The sequence below is a fragment of the Eutrigla gurnardus genome, assembly GCF_963514095.1.
Source record: "Eutrigla gurnardus genome assembly, chromosome: 3".
NCBI lineage: Eukaryota > Metazoa > Chordata > Actinopteri > Perciformes > Triglidae > Eutrigla > Eutrigla gurnardus.
This window is the reverse complement of record NC_139917.1, coordinates 424,490-450,750: the sequence shown is the minus strand read 5'-3', so window position 1 is coordinate 450,750 and position 26,261 is coordinate 424,490. Positions and strand designations below refer to the sequence as shown.

Here is a 26,261-nt window from a genome sequence, read left to right as displayed (position 1 = left end):
GTCTAGTGACTTGACTCGAGTCAGACTTTAGTCGCCAGATTGAGGACTTGTGACTTGCTTGATCAACAGTGAGAAAAGACTTGACTTGACTTGGACTTGCTATCCATGATTTGAGACTTGACTTAGGCTTGCATGAAATGACTCGACAAGTCATTGCTGTCTTGGTTATTTGGTGAATAATAATTAAAAAAATATTTTAGATTTGATGTTTCCTGTTGCATGTGGGCGAACCTGGCAACCGGTAATCTATCTACTATGTGATGCACCCGCCCATCTAACAGCAGAGCGCCGGGGTTTGAAGGATGGAAGGAGGCGGTGCTACCAGTTCTGCTGCTGTCACAGCAGGCGCGCCGGAAGCACCGGTGCCGCTTTTCACAGGAATCCGGCCCGCGAAGGAATATTTACTGGCCCTTTCAGTGGAGAAAACATTAAAACATGCTGGCCTGATAGTGGCCGATATGAGTTCCCCTTTTCATCTCCGCGCCGAAGTGTAGACTTGCTCCGCAAGACGTGAGGCCACAACAATCCTCACCGCGCGCCTATACGTTCTTCTTTGTGTACTTTACTTGATGTTGTTCTGATGACCGTTCCGCCTCCTTGAACCACCACAATGTCGCTTTCTACTTTGAAACGTTTACACTGTATTTTGATAAGCTGTTGCTCTCGTCAGACTCGTGGTGTGAGCGGAACCGGAACGGTACCGGATCGGTAAAATGCGGCTGTGTGTCTCCGTCCAAAATCCGCTGCGCTCGTGCTCACATGCGCTGATGCAGGTCGAGTGTTTACTTGCAGAGACGGCGCTCCTTCAAAACAACATCAAATAAGGATTGTTTCTGATAAGTTGTGGAACTCTGAGTTAACCTATTTCTACCTGAATTTCTATGAACTGTTGAGTAAACCTTTAACTTATATTTTATTTGATCAAATAAGACAATATATGCACTCATATGTCGTAGTGTTTTACAGTATCTGTAGCAATTAATGTGATGCTCATCATTTTCCAGCCATATTTTTCATTTTCATCAACCGGCCCTCATTCAAAACTAATTGAATAGCCCTGCTATAGGCCATCTTATCTTATCTAGTTAGGCTATCAGGTGTGAGGGTTTTTTTTTTTTGCACCCCCACTTTTAAACTCGTTCCGGTGCCACTGTGTCACAGCCAGTGTTCCCAAAATTATAAAATTTCGATTTAAAGATATTCAACTCGTCAAAAGAAACGATTTGCCGTGTGCAGCGTAAAAATATCCGACACATCCAGCACCACGTCAAATTTCGGACTACACAAATAAAATTAAGAAATGTCTCTAGCTAACTTCACCATTCTTTTTAATCTAACTCTCTGCTCGTCACCAACATCAGAGTAGCCACCGTGTTTCCGTCCTCAGTAGTAGTGACCTCAGAGCTTCTTTAATGAGAACTATTCCAGACAAGTTAATCACCTCATGTCCTATCCTGAGACAACCTTAGAAAGAGCTGAACCACAGATACATATTTAGACTGCATTTCTGCCATCAACTCTCAAACAAACTAAATATACTCCCTCTATCAACACATGTTCATGTTTCCACAATATTCACATAATACAGATGCTGATTCACATGCTTGTGATTCGAAGTGTTTTTTTTTAATCATCTGACCTAAAAACCAACCGATAAAGTGACTTCTGGAGCTTGCACTGCTGTTTACTTACATCAGAGAAGAGTGAGCTGTATTTTTCAGTTAGATGATTTTTATCTTCCTGGTTTTTCCAAGGTTACAAACCCAACCAAGCTTTTAGATTATTGTTAGCATTAACTCCTTCTGTGGACGATGTTGAGATGAGCAAATTACCTATTTTACAGATAATGAGTTCAAAGAAAGGCCAATGTGAGACCAAACCCGAGGACCTTTTGTTCAGTCTGTCCAGCGTCAGTGAGTTGAACTCCACATACATACAGATATGAGGCAATTACTTCACACGGGTGTGTCTGTTAAAGGTTTAGTGAGTAAACACTTCCAAGGCAGGTTAAATGGACTGTTACTGGTCTAATGGAGTGACGAAGCGGAAGTATCTGGAGGAAGGTCAGGAGGCAGAGAGACTGAAAATGCTGCTGTAAGAGCAGAAGGTAAAAGTGATGAGTCCCCATGTGGCTGACATTCACAGAGGCCCTGGAGTACGTACTTGGAGAGAGCCGCGTGTTTGTCCATCCTGGCCTTGTAGTCCTCATTCTCCTGTTGCACCTTGTTCAGACACTCCTCCAGTTTCACGTTCGTCTCCAACTGTGGCACACACAGCCAAACAATCAATCAGTCGCTCTCCTAAAAATGACCTTCCCACACAAAGAAAACTGCATTGTTGACTACATTTCGAGGGAAACTACAACTCCCATGGAACTGAGAGTTTAGCTGTACGGGAGTGTACTTTTGTAGGAGATGGGGTCGGCATTAAAAGGCCTCTGAAACAGCATTTAGACCAAAGCGGGGCAACCGACTCTCCGAGCAGATAATATCAGACAGATGCCTACCAGTTTGCCCATCTCCATGAGCTTCTTCTCCTTCTGGTGCAGCTGGTTGTTCTTGATGTCCAGCACCACCTTCAGACTCTCCAGCTCCTGCTCCAGGTACACTGTGTGGGAGTCCTTCTGCACAGACAAACAGGCCACATGAAGCTTTAATGCCCTCAGTGAGGAAAGGCACAGACAAAGACAGTCTGTTTACGAGTCCCCATGTTTTGGGAACTAATGGTTGGAGAGAAGTCAGTTCATGGGTGACTGTTCTGAACCAGCAGGGGGAAGCAGAGAAACAGACGTAGTCTCTAGCAGCCTCCACCGTCCAAAGAGGCGAGTCACAAGGACCGGAAGTCATCATCACAGATGTAACAACTTTACCAGGTTCTTTTCTGTGAGTATCAGCTTCCTCCTCTCCTCCTCTGCTTTCAGCTTGTCATTCAGAGCCCCGTTGTCGGCCGACAGCTCACATATCTTCTCCTGGTGAGAGGTTGAGAGGAGACAGAAGATGGATGGACACTGAGCTTTAGTTCTTTCACAGTTGGAGGAAACTTCAGAGTGAACTTTTGCTGTTTTGTCACTGTGAACCTGAGAGGGACACTCCTGCCAACATGAAGAATTCAAAGCCTGATGTCACACATTAGAACTTTTATTACTTTCCTGCAGAAATCTGCCCTCTACATTTACTTGTATTCATACATGTTTGCAACTCAAACCTGGAATTTTACTAACTATTAAAGGGGCCATATTATGAAAAACAGGTTTTCTCTGGTCTCGACACCTATAAACTGGTCCTCCCTGAGCCTGCCAACTCCCAGGATGAGGAAAACAAGCAATTCCTGCATGGTCTCTGCAGCCCACCCTCTGGTAAAACTGTGGTCCTACAGGCTGTTCAGATTCAGCTCCTTTCGTTACGTAACAAAATGAGTCATTTGCATAAGCCTTAACTCCTCTGCACGATGATAGGAGATCCTAAAGGGGGACGTTTCGCAACGCAGCGCTGAGAGCCGACAGCGCGGACGGAGAAAGCGGACAGACAGCGCCAACCAGAGAGACCCACGGAGAGCGCTGACGGAGAGTAGGGACAGACCGACAGCAGGACTGACAGCATGCACGGACGACCTACAGCACACAGACCCACAGCAACACGGACCCACAGCGCACACGGAGAATGTGGACGCACGGACAGACGCACGGACAGACAGTGAGAGGGAGCGCGACCGACAGACCCATAGCGTGCACTGAGAGCACGCACGGAGAGCGCGCACGGAGAGCACGGGCAGACAGCGCGCACGGACCCACAGCTTGCATGGAGAGTGCAGCCCAATTTACCGGTCATGGCGCTGGGTGATCTGGCTGGTGCTCCGTGAATAAATCCCTGTGCAGGTGAAGCTGGAGACAATCCTCCCTCTGTCTCACGTGCTCTGGTGCATCTTCTGCTGCCTCCGGTCGGACGGAGCCCGGGGGCGTGTGTCCGACAGAGCGCCGTGCACGGCGGTCCGGGTCTGGTCTCTTGCGTTTCATTTTTATGGCTACGGTCCGTGTTATGCCCAAGTTATGCTTCCACGTTGGTACAACGCAAGGGGGCTTACGTCCTTGCGGACCCCCCTTACGTCCACCGCAAGGGCCTGACATGCACCTCTCAAAAATCCTAGACGTGCGTCGAGGCGACGCAGCACCAACGCAGCCGCAATAGGCGCGTTTCGAATAATGAATGCGCATGCATTTGCCTCGCAAAACCAGGCATTCTGGGAAAAAAACGTCACAAATGCTGGTGATAACTTCCCTTTGCGACATGTCACATGACTTTAAAAACTTGCGGTATCTCCAGGGTACCTCCCTCCGCATGATTTTCTGTGCAGATGGTCTCAAATAAGTGCGGACATAAGACATTCCCCTCAACGTTGCCCTAGTTGGTTAGAATTACCACGTGAGAAAATTCCTCAGCCTCCGTCAACAAGGTGAGTTCAAATGCCTCGGCTCGAATTCGTCAGCGACGAAGAAAGCCAGCGCCACTGGGCAGGCCATATTCTTTGTGCAAAGTCTGTGAAATTTCCCCTGGCTCTACAGTTTTTGTTATGTATATCATTGTTAATAAAGTTAAAAAAAAAAAAAAAAAGTCCGTGAAGTGCACCTGTGTCCGACTTGACTTGGTGGGAACTTGACGTGTTTATGACTAGTTCCGGCGGATCCTCTCAAGTCTCGTGCATGCAGGCGCAAATGCATGCGATCCGAAACGCAGCCATTGGCTGTGATTGGTCCGCTAACTACATCCGCTGAAGACCGCTTTTCCGGTTTCCACTCATAAACACCACCATTTTTAAAAGTCTTAGAGTCAGTTTGAGTTGGTTGGTTGAGTGAGAGTTTTGAGAGTTTTGAGAATGAACATGATCATCGTTCACTGTGACTAGGAGAAAGCCGGAAGGTAAACAAAAAGGGAATAATGAGGCTATATACGTCACAAGAGTCTCAGTCGGTCAGTCAGTCTTTACAAAAAAAACATAGCGCCCTCTACCGGTGTGGCATTGAATTGCATTTCGACACGTAAACCCCACGCAGAACCATCACGGTCTCACGACTGCGTCCAAGCAACTGTGTGGCCATTGCGTGATCACTACGCGGAAGCATAACCAAGGCTTTAGCTTGTATGTGTGTGCTAACCACTTCACATCGGGCTGCTTCAGTAACGAGGGTCAGTACTGTAATGGGAATTTTGGATGTTTGTACTTTATAATCAGAATATTTGTCAGGCCAGACGTCGATCCGCATCTCCTCATCTGACTGTTATGCTATGACGAAAATGAATGCCTGTTTGTAGATGATATGAACATGAGTGCCACATTGACATAAGATAATTTCAGGACTATGACGCCTGTGTTCTGTAAATCTTGACCTTGCCTGTACATCTTGTCTTTGTAAGATAGGACATGATCCGTCCTTTGGTTCCTCCTCCTTAAAAGGGAGATTGTTGTTGGACTCGTCGTTGAATTCTGAACCTTTGCATCAGAAGGCAGGGGTGATCAGTACTTTCTTCTGCAGATGAGAATACTTAGTGGAATAAACCTCGGAGAAAAAGCTGATCCTGGTTGTTGATCTTTATTGGGCAGATTCATTTTTCCACAACAGTACAAAGCTGGCTTTGCCTCGACACTGACCCTCGTAAAAGGATCTGTTCCCACAATACGGGCCCCAGCAACTTCACCTGAGCCACATAGGCGAGCCATAGCAATACATCCACGTAAACATTGCCGCATGCTGCCGCGTAGTGCAAGCCGTCCTGTCTCTCTCCGAGTAGGCGATGACAGACGGAGCTCATTAGCATTTAAAGGTACAGACACAGAAGCAGCATGTTCTCAGTAGAGCTCATTTGAGCAACTTTTAGACAGCTGAAATTCAGGACTGAAGATGGGTTTGGGGCAATGCATATCGAAAACAGTGTTGTTGGACCTCTGACAGCTGTGTGGAATTGATGAAAACAGTATAATATGGGAACTTTAAACTGAAGTGAGTGTGGCAGGCAGCAAAAAATACTAATACATGAATGTCTTACAGAGAGCGAAGTTTCAGTCTCCTTCAGGGTTTGATTCAGGTTCTCCAGGTCTGTCTGCTGCATCAGCTTCAGCTCTGAAACGCACAATCAAATGTTAGCATGAAGTGATGGAGCTGTGAGCGGCATAGTCGGTATTTGTCCTGCACACACCTTGTACGGACGTCTCGTACTGCAGTTTGAGAGACTCCATGTTCTGGCTGTGACTCACTTCCTGGATCTTCCTCTCTGCTTCCTGTCGGCTCCTCAGCTCCTCCACCTGAAGAAAGCAGGCACAAATCTGGGCGGTGTGCAAATGAACCGTGGGATCCAATCCTTCACTTTTACTGCTGCTTCATTTGAGCTTCTGTCCTTCTCAGTATGTGGTTATTATATTTATATATATTAGATAAGTATATAAGTATTGGATGACATCTTTATATTAGACAGAAACTTGAAAGTGTCTGTGGGGCATATTCAATTTAAATATTCAACGGACTCAATCAGTCGGCTCCCGTCTCCCTGACACGGTCAGAAAGGTGCCTCGCACACAAAACGACTACTGACTTGAGCGTACGTTCTGCGCTTGCGTATGACGTAATGTCTCAATAACAGCAGGCGGCGCTAATCTGTACTGTCGCCCCCCAAAAAAAGAAAACCGGAAATGACGGAACATCTCTAGACCAAAACACAGAGCATGCATGCGCATGTGTTGCCAACGTCTGCGCTTTATCTGGTTTGTTTACTGTAGTATCCTGAGACTTTAGTAGTAGCTAGAGGGAGCTCTAGGCTCCAGGTGTGGTTACCTGGCAGGTAGTCTACATATAGAAGAAGCATGTCAAGTGATTCTCTCTCTGTGTGTGCTGCATACCATGTGCCAGTTAAAAGCCAAGCAACCTATTTGTTGGTGTCCTGTGTCCTCTTTGAGTTTTTTGGAGTCACAATGTTATATTTACCATCGTCACATCCGGTCCTCTCGTTCACTGATTCGCTAGTCAAGGCTAGAACTCCACCAATCAGATCAATCAGACTGAACGACTTAGTCGTGGTCGACTCATGTGGCTGAAAAGAATGGTGACGGCTTTGACGACGGCCGATGGCACAGAACACACAGAACGCTGAACGGCCGATGATGGTGTTGGTGTGTCAGCGCCTCAGAGGGTCACAGTGAGGCCCTGGACGGGGAGAATGACCTGGCCTACAGGGCATCATATTGGACTGGCGGGACGGGGAGGGGGATTTCTAAAGCTTGGAACACCAGTAGCTGCCTGTCAGGCTCATAAAATGTTCTTCAGAGTTGATCATGATGGTGACATCACTCACACGATGCAACATGACGTATAGTTTGATGTGTGATCATCTATCTAGAATGTTATTCTCTGAAACATCATCCCACCATCCTCAGACTGCCACAGTCACAAAGCACACCACACAACTGCTCATAAAACAATAAGTCTCTGCCAGAGATTTATGACCGTCGCCATGGTAACATCTCTGATACAGTTTTTTTTGGCAGCTATCGGTAAACATACTGCACTGAGGCTCAAATTACTTCATGGTCAGCAGAATGGTACACAAATTGATCAGAGAGGAGCCTTTAAAAAATGTATGAGAGAAGTGACTGTCACAACGTTTGACTCTCTCTCTCTCTCTCTCTCTCTCTCTCTCTCTCTCTCTCTCTCTCTGTGTGTGTGTGTGCGTGTGTGTGTGTGTGTTGCATGCTCTGACCTGCTGTTCCATCAACATGCGGCATTTGTCAGCCTCCTCCTGGTACGTCTGGTGGACTTTGTCCCACTCTGTTTGGTAAAAACTCCTCAATCTGACACACACACACACACACACACACACACACACACACACACACACACACACACACACACACACACACACACACACAGGACTATGTGATTAGGGACCCAACCATTTTTAGTCTGGTGGGGGGTGGGGGGATTGCAGGGTTATGCATAAAGTACGAAAATCCCTGTGGTGGGTCTTAAAGTAAATAGACCCTTGGAGGAAAAATTGCCATTGACAGTAGCATCAGTGCAGGATTTTGTTTCCGATTCAACACTGAGCAGCCCAAAAATGACGAGACACACTTTTCAAGGGTAATGTATATTGTTGTGCATTCCTTTTGCTCTTGACGTATCACAAATGAGTTTAACCGCAGATGTTGGGAGGAGGTCTGGTTGGTGGACTTCCACTAGGAGACTGCTGTTAGTGGATGAACTGTTGTTGCATTTGTGTTCTGTTTCAGTTTCATAGCCATTTTAAGCCAAACCATGATGGTTTTTACCAAAGCTAACCTAGTATGGTTGCCAGTAGAGTTTGTATGGGAAGGTCATTTTTCAGGAGACAGGGTTGCACTGAGGAGTCCCATGTACTGTGTGTGAGGCTGAGTGTCCTCCTGTGAGCACATCAGCAGAGGGGAATGCCACACCTGTCCTCCAGCTGCACTAGCTCCTCCTTGTGCTGCTCCTCCAGCCTGTTCAAGGCCTCCTCTAAGCTGACGCGCACCTCCTCCTTCCCCTTCTGCAGACGCTCACAGTACTGCGACGAAACGACTGGAAGGAGACAAGAAGAACAGGAGGACACGTTACGTTTGGGCTCCTGACTGGTTGTTTGTGGATCAATGTGCATAAAAGGATAAACTAAACTAGAATTAAACATTTTGCAAAACAATATCCACAAGACAAAAGTATCAAAAAGACAAAGCGTTAAGAAACAAAAACAAAACAGAATAATGGTACTAGAGTACAGGGCTATACAAAGCAAACCTCTCTTTTTAAATAGTTATGTGATTCAATGACATGAGAAAATGTTATGGGGCCGTTATTGTAGCAAAACTATTAGCAAATGCGTCTGTTTTGTGTCTGCTGTGTGTGCATAATCAGATCTGTAAAGGTGTAAAAGAATCTCTGCAATGCGTACTGAGATTTGGGATTGTGCACAGGAATCTGCAATTGTGTATTCACAATCTTTGTATGTATAATCAGATCTGAAAATGTGTAAACAAATCCACAAATATGTATTCAGGTGTATTGAGATCTGTAAATGCATCACAAATCTGTAAATGGCTGCATAGATATTAATAGCTGAAAATGTGTATTGTTGCTCCAAAAGCTAAAAAATAGAGACAAAGCATCAGTTACAACCAGAGCTTGTGACATCACCCATTGGTTTGTGCACTAGGGTTCAGAATCAAGACTTGTTTTGTCCAACTCCTCTAAAAATGTGGGGTTGAGCCTGCTGGCTGGATAACAAAGCTGTTTATTCCACAGAAATCCTTTTTAAGTGGAGATGTGAGGGGAGTGGAGGACACACGTGGACTCAGCCATCATTGAGCTCCCAGTTTGACATTAACCACGTATCATATCGTCACCTCACACTCAGTCAGTGTGCTGAGCCGGGACATGCCTGGAGCAGCCAGCGTCTCAACAGGTCATGTATAACAGTTTTCTGTGTGCGTTTATTCCTCAGCATTCCCTGACAACCACATTCCAGTTTAATGACTCTGACAGCAGACAACCCTGAAACATCTGCAAGTCAGCTCAGAAGTATGCAGCAGGACTCATTCCTCCCTCACGCACACGCACGCTCCCCGTCTTTACCTCAACGTTGTCACACGCCATCGTGACTCCAGTCTGTTTCCAATCTGAAACATTCGGATACATATCTGCAGAAATAATAGAGCCAAAGATATCATGCCATCATTTTCTGGGCACTCACACAGTTGACAGCATGTGGATGCAACGACTTGAACGGTACGTTTGATCAAAAAACAAGACATAAATGTATGCTAACAACTGGCTGCAGCCGGGACAGTTGTTTCCCTCTGAATGTCGCCCCTATAGTGCAAGTCGTCACCATGGTGATGGAGAGTCTCCATTGGAGACAAAAAGCCAGCGACAGCTGAGATACAAGCGTGCTCTCTATCGCAGAGTGGACAACACAAACTGTGTGTGTAACAGCAGGTGGTTGGCAGGTGGTGTAATATTATGACATCAGTTCAGACCAGACCCGTTTTCTTCTCCCAGTCAAACTGACTTTCATATTTATTATCTCACGACCAGTTTATGGTCCCAATCGCTGGTTTCAAGTCTTTGACTCTTCTTCCTGAGCATAAAGCTCTCTGAGCTTCTAAATCATTTACTGACTCTGACGACACTGTTTGTCATTTCAGGATGAGTGAGAGCTAGGTGTTACAGAGGAGACAGGAATGTGGCTCCAACCGGATCCTAAACAGTTATGTAGTCCACACACACACACACACCGTTCTGGTGTTGGACGGGGAATCCGGTGCAGCTGTGGAGCGCGGATGATGAAGACGATGGTGATGATGAAGATGACGAATGGCCCGGCGGCTCGTGCAGGCACCGGGTTCTCACCACCATTATGTCTACTGCTGTGCAATACGCACAGCGCGTGATGCGCGTGGTGCTAGCGGCGGCGCTGCACACACACACACATACACACACACACACACCTTGCGTTTCTTCTTGTTCACACACTGATGTTGGAGGGAAGGCCTGGCTCTCAGTCTCCACTCTAAATTCGTCCCAAAGGTGTTCTATCTGGTTGAGGTCAGGACTCTGTGCAGGCCAGTCAAGTTCATCCACACCAAACTCTCTCATCCATGTCTTTATGGACCTTGCTTTGTCCCTCCGAGTTCCTCCTCCCTCCCCACGAGCATTTTCACAATCACAATTTTCAGTGGATATATAGGGAATTGCACTTCTGTTTATTGAATCCGAGTTCTGCTTTGAAAACTGGCGAATCTTGGAGGTGGTTGAATCACTTGCAAGTGCCTGCATTCTCAACACAACACATTGGGCCCCAGTACACCTGCACTTCCTGCAGCGCTCCGATAACGCCACATTGTAAAAGTTCACAGGCAAACTATTAAAACCACCTCACATGAACCAATGAGACAGGGAAAGGTTGTTCCCATTCAGTGTGACACTGTGTGTGTGTGTGTGTGTGTGTGTGTGCGTGTCTGTGTGTTTTGGGGGGGGACAACAGAGGTCTATACATGGCTGATATTCCTCAGCTCCGTGTGTAAAGAGATGAGCCACAGGTCAAACACACACTGAGAGTGATGGTGAAAGGCTTCCAGGATGTGCTTCTCTGGCTGTGTATGAAATCACTCACTACTCACTATATGCTTATTACCTCCACATCGACAATGGCAGCTCTGGCTCTGTTCTTACCTTTCACAATAAAAGCCCTACACCTATATGCATCACTGCTTACCAGATGAACTCAAATTCAATCACAGCATTCCTTAGGTAAGAGGCAGCTCAACATAATTGCTCACAATATGTATTTATTGCAAAAAAAATCTGTTTTATGAAACATCAGTGACCTAATTAACAGAGCAGAGAAAATGACCCAAGTAGTACCCAACGTGTTTTTCATATTGCAGACGAGTTCACTAGTCCTCTCCATAGTCCTGTACATAGTCCTCTCCATAGTCCTGTATCTAGTCCTCTACATAGTCCTGTATCTAGTCCTCTCCATAGTCCTGTACATGGTCCTCTACATAGTCCTGTATCTAGTCATCTCCATAGTCCTGTACATAGTCCTCTCCATAGTCCTGTACATAGTTCTGTACATAGTCCTCTACATAGTCCTGTATCTAGTCCTCTCCATAGTCCTGTACATAGTCCTCTCCATAGTCCTGTACATAGTCCTCTACATAGTCCTTTATCTAGTCCTCTCCATAGTCCTGTACATAGTCGTCTCCATAGTCCTGTACATAGTCCTCTACATAGAACTCACTGGATAGTGAGTAGGTAGGAGTGAATGAGATTTTGGACACAACCAGTATGTGTATGTGTGTGTGTGTGTGTGTGTGTGTGTGTGTGTGTGTGTGTACATAGTCTTCTACATAGTCCTGTACATGGTCCTCTACATAGTCCTGTATCTAGTCCTCTCCATAGTCCTGTAAATAGTCTTTTATCTTGCCCTCTACATAGTCCTGTATCTGCTCCTCTCCATAGTCCTGTACATATTCCTCTCCATAGTCCTGTACATAGTCCTCTCCATAGTCTTGTACATAGTCCTCTCTGTAGTCCTGTAAATACTCCTCTACATAGGACTCGCTGGATATAGTGAGTAGGTAGGACTGAATGAGATTTTGGACACAACCAGTATGTGTGTGTGTGGTGCCTGGCATGTGCAGCAGTGTGAGAGTGTATATATGGAAGGTAAATTTAACATGGCATTCAAAGCAAATGTGTGTGCTCTCAAATACTTAAACTTAACTTCAAGTCATGGTTATTTTTAATATTGTGATGTGTGTGTGTGTGTGTGTGTGTGTGTGTGTGTGTGTGTGTGTGTGTGTGTGTGTCCATGTTTCGTGCAGAATACATGCCTTCACATTGCACTGCATGTGTGTCACTGTGGTGTGCTAGCTTTACTGTAGGTGTGTGTGATCTTTTTAATCCTGTTGTATCAGCCAAACAGGCAGCGCTGCTATTGACATGATACACACTCCTAGCTATATGAGTACATACATAGTATACATAGTATTTAGCACACAAAGCGGAATTATTCCCAGGGAATGCAAGTTAATATGTTCAGATTATTAGATCACTATTAAATATTTTCACTTGTACTTGCTCTATCTCCCCTGCCGGCTTCACCTTCTTCTCTCTGTAAACACATTATTTGGAACCGTCACGGTTGAATTAATGTATCGTCTCGATGACAGACTGCCAAACTACTGAGTAACACGCACACACACACACGCACACACACAGACACACACACACTACTGATACTACGTCCACTACTTGTAATAGTACTATTACTACTACTAGCCTACTACTGATACTACCTCCACTACTTGTAGTAGTAGTACTACTACTACTTCTTCTACTACTGATACTACGTCCACTACTTGAATTTGTACTAGTACTATTACTCCTTTGCTACTAGCCTACTACTGATACCATGTCCACTACTTGTACTTGTACTAGTACTAGTACTACTAGTACTTCTACTTCTACTACTACTAATACTACAAATACTTGTACTAATATTACTAGTACTACTGCTAATACTGCTACTACTAATACTACTTCTACTAATACTACTAGTACTACTGCTACTACTACTACTACTGCTACTACTTCTATTAGTACCCTACTAATACTACAAACAAAAAGAACATTCAAATATTAAAATGTTCAGCTCTTTAAGGACATTTCAACTTGTCTTCAAAATGTTTTGCCTTTCATATTATTTTCAAATATTCAGGTTTTTCATATTTGTTCAGCTATTTAGCTTATTTCATACGTTTGCAGATATTAAGCTTTCTTAATATTATTTTCAAATATTTAGCTTTTTTCATAATTTTGCACATATTCAGCTTTTTCATACTTTTCACATATTCATCTTTTTGAATATTCTCTTCAGCTATTCAGCTTTTTCATACTTTTCACATATTCAGCTTTTTGAATATTCTCTTCAGGTATTCAGCTTTTTCCATACTTTTGCATATATTCAGCTTTTTGAATATTCTCTTCAGCTATTCAGCTTTTTCATTATTTTGCACATATTCAGGTTTTTCAATATTCTCTTCAAATATTCAGCTTTTTCATACTTTTGCACATATTCAGCTTTTTTATATTCTCTTTTTTAATATTTTCTTCAAATATTCTGCTTTTTTGATATTTTCTTGATATATTTCAGTGTTGCTTCAGCATTAAAGCATTTCCACGCATTTTCCGCGGGAAATGCATTTTCTAGTTCATCAAAATAACGTAAATCCTTCTGAAAGAGGTTACTGCCGTTCAAAAGTCAGTAACCTCCTGCCACAAAGCTTGATTGCATCCAATCAGACTACTCTTCTATCTTTCATGCTTTTAGGTTGTAGAAAGTCTTCTTTACCATTAGATATAGACAAATCCTGTACAATGGTTCAGTCCAACAAGCCACGGTCCTCTGTAGCTCTGTATCACGGAACATTTTGAGTCTTCCCACTTTTCAAAGGTTCAAGGATTTGAATGAAATCTATCTTGTCACTGTACACCAGTGGGGGGTTTAGCTCAGGAGGTAGAGCATTTGGCTGGCAACCGCAAGATTGCCAGTTCGATCCCTGGCTCCTCCTAGCTGAGTGCCTGGTGTCCCTGAGCAAGACACCTCACCCCAATTCAGTCCCGGCGGCATGGGCGGGAATTGGCGCGCCGTGCCCGCCCACAGAGTCAGCCGTGCCCGCCCTGGTCTGGAAGATGTTTATTTTATTTGGGTTTTGTTTTTTACCTTGGATTGGCCAACTCTCTATTATTCCTATCTCGGTTTGTCGATCATACAATTCAACCAATCCAATCAACGAACAAACGCAACGTGCTGGCCAATTACAGGTGTTGGGGGGGGGCGGGTCAATGAGTGATCAGTGTCTTCAGCAAAGTCTTGTGGCGCTAACGGTGCGAAAATTTTGGCGATAGGAGTTTGGATGTGAGTGTGGGAAGCTTTTGTTCGGACTCTATGCCAAGCTGAAATGGAGAGATAAAGACAGGCTTTAGACAGTCACACACACGCGCAGAGGGCCGTCGCTATGGTGACGGCACTCTGTGGCTTTGATTTTGAGAAGTGACAGCAGGTGTGCTCTGATTGGCTAGGACTACTACTACTTTTTTATATTCAGCTTTCGGAATATTCTCTTCAGCTATTCAGCTTTTTCCAATTTTTTGCATATTCAGCTTTTTGAATATTCTCTTCAGCTATTCAGCTTTTTCATTCTTTTGCACATATTCAGGTTTTTCAATATTCTCTTCAGGTATTCAGCTTTTTCCATACTTTTGCATATATTCAGCTTTTTGAATATTCTCTTCAGCTATTCAGCTTTTTCATTGTTTTGCACATATTCAGGTTTTTCAATATTCTCTTCAAATATTCAGCTTTTTCATACTTTTGCACATATTCAGCTTTTTTATATTCTCTTCAAATATTCAGCTTTTTTAATATTTTCTTCAAATATTCTGCTTTTTTGATATTTTCTTGATATATTTCAGTGTTGCTTCAGCATTAAAGCATTTCCACGCATTTTCCGCGGGAAATGCATTTTCTAGTTCATCAAAATAATAACGTAAATCCTTCTGAAAGAGGTTACTGCCGTTCAAAAGTCAGTAACCTCCTGCCACAAAGCTTGATTGCATCCAATCAGACTACTCTTCTATCTTTCATGCTTTTAGGTTGTAGAAAGTCTTCTTTACAATTAGATATAGACAAATCCTGTACAATGGTTCAGTCCAACAAGCCACGGTCCTCTGTAGCTCTGTATCACGGAACATTTTGAGAATATAAAAAAGTATATAAAAAAGCTGAATATAAAAAGTGAGTCAGACTCATGAGAGGGACGCTGTTAGTACTTGACGTCCACGGTCGCAGTTGCTCATAGAGTCACTAGTTAGCTGTGGTGTTCGGTATGGATATCCATATTTTTTTCCGCAAAAATCCGCGGACAAGAAGTGACGACGAGAACGGGAGCGAGCAGGAAGCAGCGATATTCACTTCTACTGGAAACGTCAGCACTGAAGTCAACAGTAACACTGGAGTAAACATTCATGCTAGGAGAAGTAGCTCCCTAGCTGCTGTAGCTACCTCTCCCAGTTTGAATGTTAACTTCAGTGTTCAGGTTGACATCAGTGCTTCTGTTTCAAGTAGAAGTGAAGCTGTATGGTGCTATCTGCATGCCACAAACCTTATTGCTGGTCTTCTTGAATAAATGCTTTAGTTGAATAAATGGACACAGCACTACACTATTTTGTTTGTTTGTTTGTTTGTTTGTTTTTTAGATTTTGGGATGAACTGACCCTTTTTAGTAAGAGGAAAATGATTTCTCCGCACTGTAGGAGTTGAAAAAGTTTGCCCCCCTGAAAAAATGTAATGCCCCCCCTTAATTTTTTTTCTGCAGCCGGGTCTTCCCCAATTGCTCCTGACGAGCTGGCTGTCGCCCTGCATGGTTGACTCCGCCGTCGTGTGTGAATGTGTGAGTGAATGGGTGAATGTCAGTCATTCCTGTAAAGCGCTTTGGAGAAAAGCGCTATATAAATGAGGCCATTTACCATTTACACCACTATAATATTCTGTTTCACTGATGAATAATCACAGTAGACAAGATAAAGATACTCCACCTTTTGTTACACGGGGAATTTAAACCCTCTTCAGTCTAACAACAGAGTAGACTGTAAGAAAAACGTTCCTCTTTGGACTGGAAAACAAATTCAAAATCCAAGTTTCAATAGTAGGGACTAAATAAAGTTTGAATAATTGAATTCATCTTTATCAGTCAAATTAAAGTGGTTTACCAACCCAGTGGCACCGTCAAATGACATGCAGAGACAAATACAGGCTGTCAGATTGTTTTACCCGTTTACAGTAATCTAATATCCTAACAGGTCAGTGATGTCAATAAATACTGTACACTCCTCATGTGCACATAAATGGATAATGAAAGCTGCACCTCATCATTGCAACAGAAATAACACCAGCTTTAAAATGGCAGTTGACTCGTCCTTGTTAAACTTTGTATGCAAATCGTATGCAAATACAGACAGAGAGCATGAAGTAGTGTGGATCATTGCTTACCCAGCTCTTCTCGGAGATTTGCCAGCTCCAGCGACAATCCCTTCTTCTGCTTCAAGACCTCCTCGCGCTGCACACAAGACAAGATGAAGACCTTCAGTAGAAACCTTGATGTCCACGGTCATTCACTATTCACTACCCTGTAAGAGGCCAAGTCATGTGCCTTCCAGTGTTCCGCAATGGGAAAGCACTTCAGAAAAAATATGTACAGTAGTCTACTGCGAGAGAAAAAAATTATGCAGACATGATACTTCCAACTGGAATACGTGTGATCAAGTTGTGCTGAACGACACGGAAACATGGAAAATGGGTAGATTTCATTGTTTTCACACACTGCTATGAGACTGGGTTGTACAAGCACACATACTGTAAGGCTGCATACACCAGACCATCACACACACACACACACACACACACACACACACACACACACACACACACACACACACACACACACACACACACACACACACACACACACACAATGACAACAGCTTCACAACAGGAGAGGAGGAGTGGAATTTACAACCCAAACGTTTGTGCTCTCGCCTTCTTTCTTTCTTTCAAACACACACACACACACACACACACACACACACACACACACACACACACGCACACACGCACACACTCAGCCACAAAGTCCATCTGTTGTCTGAGGGAAAGTGAAGGAGCAGACAGACGGAGGTAGCAAAGAAAGGGAACAGAGAGAGAACGTTTTTAACTGTAATTGTCAGACTGTGTGGAGATTATTGGATTATTATTATTATTATTATTATTATTATTAACAAGACGGTGACAGTAATAAAGAGGCTAAGTCTTACCCCTTTGTGGGCCACCATGGGACCTTATTTTGGAAAAACTATGCACGGCACTCAACAGCAAGAGACAAATAATGTATTAATCCTGTTTGAATTCCAATAAGTATTGAAGTATAAGACGACACACCCAACAGTCTGTAAGTGGCGTCTGTCTCTGAGTGTGTGATGCCTGTGTGTTCCAGGATGTAACGTTACTCCCACTAACAACAGGTCTTGCTTGTTCTTTCTCTTCCCGGCTGACAAAAAGAGTCGCTGGATAAAACCCATCAGGTAAAATAACATTACATTAGTGATTACTGGAACATAGCTAAGTTAGCTAGCTAGCTAGCTAGCTCGTAAACCAAGCTAACGGTTGTGTTGGTGATATACATTGAGTGAGATGAGAGATCAAACAAACTGAGACTTTCTTGACTGCAAAAATTATCTTTTAAATTGACAAACATCCTATGTGTCATTCATGGTAGAGTTCAAATGGGATTTTTTTCTCTTGCTGTCGACTACCGTACATCTTTTTCCAAAATAAGGTCCCATGGGGCACCAAGGCATGTGACTTCGCCTCTATATGGAGAGTTCGGGCCGCGTTGTGGTCATATTTCAGAACATATGCATGACGTTCATGATCCAAATGACACGGTGTCATATTTCTTTTTTTTGGACTGAAAACCCGACAGCTAAAAAACCCAACATCTCCAGAGTGTTGATCAGACCTCGGACTGAAACAGACAGAAGTGAAGAGAAAGAGAAAAGAGCGGCAGCAGCAGATGAATGTAAAGCCTACAACATCAACCTACAACAAGTGAACACACACGCACGCACACACACCTTGCTTTTCTTCTTGCTGCAATGGGGGGGCTTTGCATGGGCTTTGCTGGCCTTGGCGCCCATGTCTCGGTGAACGAGGACACACACCCTTCAATATGTCTTCAGTCCTCTCTCTACCACACACACTGATTCTCTATCCCTCGAAAACACACTCCTATCTCTTGTCTCCTACTGAATGAGACTCTCTCTCTCTCTCTCTCTCTCTCTCTCTCTCTCTCTCTCTCTCTCTCTCTCTCTCTCTCTCGGTTACTGACTTACACTCCTCCCACTCTCTACCTGTTCACCACCCCGTTGGCCCTCCCCCTTCCATCTGTTTCTCCTCCCCCTGTCTGGATACTGTATGATGGAGGAATGCGAGCTATTTCTGCCACCACCTCCCTTTCTTATCTTTACTCTTATCTCCCTTTCTCTGGCTCCCTATCAGTCGTTGATACACAAATCTGGTGTGTCTGCATTTAACATGTGCCTCGCTCCTCTTTACTCACTAATATATTCAATGTTTGCATTTAAAGAATGTTCACCTGTTAAATAAATGGGATGTGAAATAAAGTTTACATGAGCAATTTCTTTCCAGCTAGCACTGAAGACAAGAATAAAAGATGTATACATGTCTACATGTTTAAATTCAGAGTACTTTCAAATTGCAACACAATTGCGCATGTAGTTTAACTAATTATGTATTTTCACAATCTTATACTTTATATTACAACATGCAACTTTCTTGACGTGATAAATATTTTGAACAGAATATTTTTAATTCAGGGTACAATTCAAATGGGACAACAATGATCTGTCCCATGGGAAACACCAGGAGAAGCGGGACACTGCCTCTCCATTGAAGGTCACTAACATACCAAACACTGCACAAAATAGATGGAGAGGTTGTACTGTGAATGTTAGACCAGTGTGGGTTTTCAGACAGGAGTACAGGCCTAAAGCCTCCCTCCTTCCAGCTCCCCCCTATCACGTCAGACCTCCCTCCTCTCAGCTCCATGCTTATAGCTGCCAGCTCCCACAGTCATTGTTCTCCTGCTGCCCACAGTCCAGCCCCAGTGGAAAGTGTGCAGTTTATATTCAGCAGTCACCTTTCAAGTGTGCATGACAGATTAGATAGCATTGGCATTCGTGCTTTAGATAAACACACACAATCTCAGACATGCATATCAAAGAGCTTCAGGGCTTGAACTGCAGCTGCTGCATTCCTCCACTCCTCCCACCCTGCTATCCGTCACTCCCCCTTCACCTCCACGTTCCACCAGGCCATCCATCTCATCTGTAACCCAGTCAGGAGGGCTGCACAAAACCATTGTAATCGTGCCCCGATTCAAAAATCTGATGCTGAGAGTTATGTAACAGTTGATCACATACTCACTGAATGTGACGGGTCGTTACTGCTGATAATGTTATCTGTTATTGAACAGATAATGAGCTGCTTTCCCAGGTACGCCATATCTATCCTGTACTTTTCACACCGCACTGAATATAACTGTGTGTGTGAGTGTGTGTGTGTGTGTGTGTGCACGCGCGCTACAGGTTTATGTGCATTTCTGTTATCTTCAAAGCAAAAAATAAAATAAATAAGGTCACTTCTTAGTAGGCATGGGACGATATGAAAATGTCATGTCACAATTATCCTGACCAAAATAATTGCGATTCACTTAACATTTTGTTAATTCATTCATTTTGAAAATTCACCACAATCAACTTATTGTGAGTGTTTTTTTTTTTTATCCCGGTCTGCAACAACAACACAACCGGATTTTCAATCCTGTCCCAAAGTGTTTTTGTGAAGTGACAAGTTTGTGACAGTTTTCCTAAACATAACTAAGAGGTTTTGTTTCCTCAACCTGATGTCCATTTTGTTGCCTAAATCTATCTGTACTGTAGTGATTTTAAAGATCCCATATTATACTGTTTTCATCAATTTCACACAGCTGTCAGACAAGGCTGGACTGGCCATCGGGCATATCGGGCATTTGCCCGAAGTGCCGATGGCGATTTTGGGCCGAGCCTTTTTTTTTTTTTTTCCTAATGGTACTAGTTTCAGTAATGGTTTTAGTCATGATACCTATTCAGTGTTTCCCACACATTGAATGGACTTAACTAGCGGCTCTAATGATAGGCCTAAACAGGAGGACAGCAGCGCTTATTATAAGGGGAAATCCTCACGGCTGGTTTGGTTCATCAATGTTCTGTTTTCCCCAATCGCCATGGCAAGGCGCCCCCCACGCCGACCCCCCTTAGCTGTGCGAGTTTGACAGTGCGTGCGCGTATGTCAAAACCAAAACACTAAGGAAGGCTGAGGAATAGTCACCCACTTATATTAATAATAATAATAGTCATAATAAACTAATAGTATAAAGCAGCCATCCCCAATTAGCGGCCCGCGGGCCAAATCCGGCCCGCAAGAGCAAAGTGTCCGGCCCGTGCGGACCCAGTGACACTATGCAATAACCTGCCATAAGGTGAAATAAAGAGTTCTGTAAAGTTGGAAATATATTCACAGATTCGGGATCAATAAATCTGAAGTGAAACGTTTTCAAACACAAATGATGCCTCTTTCCCACCATAATATCATAGACTACGAGCTACAAGGACCAAAACCCAGATTTTTTACATAAATAAGCCGTCCGGTCTGGACGGAGAACATTGATCTCTATGTGCAGCCGGCAGCCGGGCGAGTGCGCAGGGACCGTCTGCAAATTACAAGACAAAAGCAAGACGCTGCAAACAAAAATCATTAACTCCACTGTTATACAATATTTTTTTCCTCTTGTGCACCACTTGCTGTAGTGCTGTTGTTATTTTGTTGTTGATTCTCCAGGGGCATTCAAATGAATAAATCGTTGATATTGGACTTATTTTCTTTCAAGTGTAAATTTTTTATCTGTCCCTCAACACAGGCTATGACTACTACTACTACTATCTGCTACTACAACCAACTACCACTGGTAATCATCACAATAATAATACTTCAAATAATAGCAGCAACAATAATAATAATAAAAAAAAAGGTTTGTTTTCATTCATAGGCTTCATTATCTTTCCATCGATACCTGGTGGGCCGGTCTCGGCTGAAAATGCCCAGGCCGATTTTTGGTCCCAGTCCAGCCCTGCTGTCAGAGGTCCAACAACACTGGATTTGATATGCATTGCCCCAAACCCATCCATGGTCCTGAATTTCAGCTGTCTAAAAGTTGCTCAAAGGAGCTCTGCAGAGAACAGGCTGCTTCTGTGTCTGCACCTTTAAATGCTAATGAGCTCCGTCTGTCATCACCTACTCGGAGAGAGACAGGACGCTTGCGCTAGCGCCAGCATGCGCCAATGTTTACATGGAAGTATCGCTATGGCTCGCCTATGTGGCTCAGGTGAAGTTGCTGGTCCTGTATTGTGGGGACAGATCCTTTTACGAGGGTCAGTGTTGAGGCAAAGCCAGCTTTGTACTGACCCTCGTTACTGAAGCAGTCCCATGTGAAGTGGTTAGCACACACATAGAAGCTAACACGGACCTTAGCCATAAAAATGAAGTGCAAGAGACCTGGGGCCTCATGTACTAAGAATTGCGTGGATTTCCTACTGAAACATTGCGTACGCTAGAATCCAGAAACTGTCCTACGCACAAAAAAAATCAGATGTATCAAAGTGTGCGTACACATGGATCCAAGCACTTTTCCTTTGTACATCCCAATCAACGTGGAATTAAGCGCACATGTGGAAGTGCTAAACTCCTCCCTGTCCACGCCTCCATTTAAATATGCAAATACATTTAAATAGGGCCTGCACCGGGGATTCCCCTCTCTGCACCATCAGATCTACAAAATGAGTAAAGGGAAGAAGCGCAACTTCACCGAGTCTGAGCTCGAAACGCTCTTAAACGAAGTCGAGACTCGAAGACCAGTATTATTTGGTAGCCTCTCATCAGGCATAAACACAAAAAAAAAGAAATGTGAGTGGGAGCGTGTGTGTGAGGCAGTGAACACTGTGGGGTCGGAGCAGCGCACACTCCCTGAAATAAAAAAGAAATGGTCCGACGTGAAAGTGGAGGTGAAGCGGAGGATTTCGGCCCACCGCCGAAGCGTGACCGCAACGGGCGGGGGGACAGGAGGATATTAATATATTATATATTATATTATCATATATATTAATGACTGCAGAAGTGCGCCGTGGCTACTGCAGTGTGACATTTCCAACTTTACGCACGCGTTTATCGACACAAATACTGAACACAAGGAGACAATAAAGGGCTTGTTAGATAGCTCTGCCGCTCTATTTTCACCAGGGAAAAACAAATGCACATATTTGAATGCACGTGCCCAAATGGGCATCGTGCTGGTTTACATTCAATTAAACGGATACATTTACTCACCGAGAACTGCCACCCATCGCGCACCGTGCCAGCCTCCAGCCTGTTACCAACCATGCTATTAGTAAGAATGAACGAGTCATGCGTTGAACCAGGCCACCTTGCCACGATGTTGGTGGGCTGCATTTGTGCATCACATATTATTTGAACATTTATGGAATGAAAATGTTTCCTGTTGACGAAAACAAATTCATCCTGTGATGGCGCTTACAGCAACATGTGTGCAGTCAATAGCTCCGATTACATTAGGGAAACCGGCTCTTGCTGCAAATTGCGCTTTAATGTTGGCCTGTTCAACAGCATCCATCCATCCATCCATTTTCTTCCGCTTATCCGGTACCGGGTCGCGGGGGCAGCTGCCTGAGCAGGGACGCCCAGACTTCCCTCTCCCCGGACACTTCCCCTAGCTCCTCCGGGAGGACCCCAAGGCGTTCCCAGGCCAGCCGGGTGACATAGTCACTCCAGCGTGTCCTGGGTCTTCCTCGGGGTCTCCTCCCGGTGGGGCATGCCTGGAACACCTCCCGAGGGAGGCGTCCAGGGGGCATCCGATGCAGATGCCCGAGCCACCTCAACTGGCTCCTCTCGATGTGGAGGAGCAGCGGCTCTACTCCGAGCTCCCCCCGTGTGACGGAGCTCCTCACCCTATCTCTAAGGGAGCGCCCCGCCACCCTGCGGAGGAAGCTCATTTCGGCCGCTTGTATCCGGGATCTTATTCTTTCGGTCATGACCCAAAGTTCATGACCATAGGTGAGGGTAGGAACGTAGATTGACCGGTAAACCGAGAGCTTCGCCTTTCGGCTTAGCTCTCTCTTTACCACGACGGACCGATACAGCGACCGCATTACTGCAGCCGCTGCACCGATCCGCCTGTCAATCTCGCGTTCCATCCTTCCCTCACTCGTGAACAAGACCCCAAGATACTTAAAATCCTCCACTTGAGGCAGGAACTCCCCCCCGACCTGGAGGGAGCAAGCCACCTTTTTCCGGTCGAGAACCATGGCCTCAGATCTGTTCAACAGCATTGTATGGGAATTTGATGTACCTGGATGACATTCTTATGATCCCGTCCCACACCGCTGGCATGGCTCGGCTCAGAGTGGACTGGCACACTCCTGACCGATCGGCCAATTCCCTCTGGAAGGCTCCTGTTGCCAGAAACCCCAGAGTGGTCAGCACCTGTGTGGGCACGGACAACCCCTGGCTCCTGGCTGTGTTTCTTTCTAGGGCCGGCCGCAGCTCTGCGCACAGCTCCAGTAACACTGGCCTCGGCAACCTAAAACGACTCATGAGCCAGTTGTCGTCATTTGCTAACATATCCTCCCGTTTTATAAACACCCTCTCACGTCTGATGTTACCGTTTGCGATGTCTTCTAACAAGGCCATGCTGCCATTGTTAATGCCATTTTTTCATCACTTTGCGCATGCTTTTATATCCATCCATATGATTGCAAACACGTGTGTGTTAATTGTCCATTAATGTGTCTCTGATGTGCACATTACTCTGAGGACTAATTGTTTTCACATAATTAACAGTTTCCCAGCATCACCTCAGAGTGTCGCCAAAGGAACAATAGCTGTAGAAACGTGCGTACGCCAGCCATGAAGCTGCCGTGGGACACCGCACATTTCCACGCTCATTTCACTTTTGATACATCTGAACGTTGGTGTGGAAAATTACGTACGCCATGTTTTTGTGCATACGCAACATTGATACATGAGGCCCCAGACCCGGACCGCCGTGCACGGTGCTCTGTCGGACACGCGCCCCTGGGCTCTGTCCGACCAGAGAAGGCCGTGAAGTGATTGTCTCCAGCTTCACTTGCACTGGGATTTATTCACGGAGCACAAGCCGGATCACCCAGCGCCACAACCGGTAAGTTGGGCTGCACTCTCCGTGCGCGCTGTGGGTCCGTGTGCGCTGTGGGTCCGTGCGCGCTGTCGGTCCATGCGCGCTGTCTGTCCGTGCATGCTGTCGGTCTGTGCCGGTCCGTGCCGCTGTCGGCCTGGGCTGTCGGTCCTGCTGTCGGTCTGTCCATGCTCTCCGTCAGTGCTCTCCATGGGTCTCTCCGGTTGGCGCTGTCTGTCCGCTTTCTCCGTCCACACTGTCGGCTCTCAGCGCTGTGTTGCGAAACACCCCCCTTTCGGATCTCCTATCATCGTGCAGAGGAGTTCGGCTTATGCAAATGACTCCTTTCGTTACATAACGAAAGGAGCTGAATCTGAACAGCCTGTAGGAGCACCATTTTACCGGAGGGTGGACTGCAGAGACCATGCAGGAATTGCTTGTTTTCCTCATCCTGGGAGTTGACAGGCTCAGGGAGGACCAGTTTATAGGTGTAGAGACCAGAGAAAACCTGTTTTTCATAATATGGCCCCTTTAAGCCCAACCAGGATGTTCCTAAATGAAAAAAAGTTTGTCCCAAATGACAGAGAAAAATGAATGATAATTCCCATTGAAATGAGTTACCGGTAGTTTTAAAGTTGTGCAGAGCAACACATAAAAATGGCACGAATCATTAGATATCAGGTCATGAACTGCCGTGTGACTGAGTTGGCATTCTACTTTGACAATACAGGTAAGTAAAGTCGTAAGTCTGGCTATGTTCCCTCAGCTTCTTCACCACAACCCCGCCAGGGAAGAACCAGGACCAGTCCAACCAGACAGTCATGAAGAGGAGAAAGAAAGAAGGGGGAGGGGAGTTCAACACATATATTCAAAGTACTGGATTTACATAGGCATTACTGTAGTTTTAATATTTAAAGATGGATAAGGTGAGCCCGGCTGAATGACAGCTATTGTGTTTGCATTGATTTTAATTTCACATGCCATTATGTTCTGCAAACGTACATTCATTATCAGTAATCAGACAGCAAATATTTACTCAGCAGCCTATCCAAGTCCGGGACTCTGAGTGACGCATCCTTGTGCCTGAATTGACCAATCAAAAGCCTTCAACTTGTGAGGAACCCGCCCACTACAGAATAAACTGACTTCAGTAATATTTAACCAGTAACAAAGCGGTATACAGTCTTATGCAGGAAACAAATATTCATCTTTTATTGAAATTATTTAATCATTTAATATTCATGACTAGTCCCCAATGGCGATGTCAGAAGTGTGAAGTGTGGTCAGAGTGGCGGCCATTTTTTTTACCAGAACAACCGCTGTATGGGGCCACTTCTGTATAAGTAAACAGACTAACGGCAAGTCGCAGACTTACTGATGTGAGGTTTTGCAGTAATTAGCCTATTAGCGGTAGCGTAGCAACGTTACGAAGCATAGACAGACAGACTAAATGAGTAAAATTTTACAAGGTAACGCTTCATCCACACATTCTTATCACACCGCAGGAAAGCACAATGCTATCCTCAGATGAGGTATCCTTTGTTCGGCTCATTTTCAGTTTGGCTAATTTTCTGTGCAACATTAAAGCAGTGACAATAACAAGCTGGCCAGCTAGCAGGCAGCTGGCTAGTTAGCTAGCTTGCTAATGCTTTAACGCTACACTTGTTATAGCCACTAAGGAGAAGGACAAGCTAACTAGCCACCTAGCTAACTAGCCAGACAACCGTCTCCAGAGCTGCAACTGCTCTCAATAACACTTTCCAGCCCCACTGACGTGTTGTTAACATAATACAAGAGACACT

At 44.8% G+C, this 26,261-nt stretch overlaps 1 protein-coding gene across 1 annotated transcript in view; it reads right to left on the bottom strand.

The window, feature by feature from the left end:
* mtus1b (microtubule associated tumor suppressor 1b) overlaps positions 1-26,261 on the bottom strand; it is a 90,872-nt gene that overhangs the window by 1,580 nt on the left and 63,031 nt on the right. The window contains exons 7-14 of the mRNA XM_084004966.1: positions 16,611-16,677; positions 8,455-8,578; positions 7,743-7,833; positions 6,189-6,294; positions 6,039-6,112; positions 2,870-2,968; positions 2,507-2,623; positions 2,164-2,261 (exon numbers count right to left, since the gene is read on the bottom strand). Coding sequence (XP_083861092.1) covers positions 2,164-2,261; positions 2,507-2,623; positions 2,870-2,968; positions 6,039-6,112; positions 6,189-6,294; positions 7,743-7,833; positions 8,455-8,578; positions 16,611-16,677 — 776 coding nt within the window. The remainder of the gene's footprint in view (positions 1-2,163; positions 2,262-2,506; positions 2,624-2,869; positions 2,969-6,038; positions 6,113-6,188; positions 6,295-7,742; positions 7,834-8,454; positions 8,579-16,610; positions 16,678-26,261) is intronic.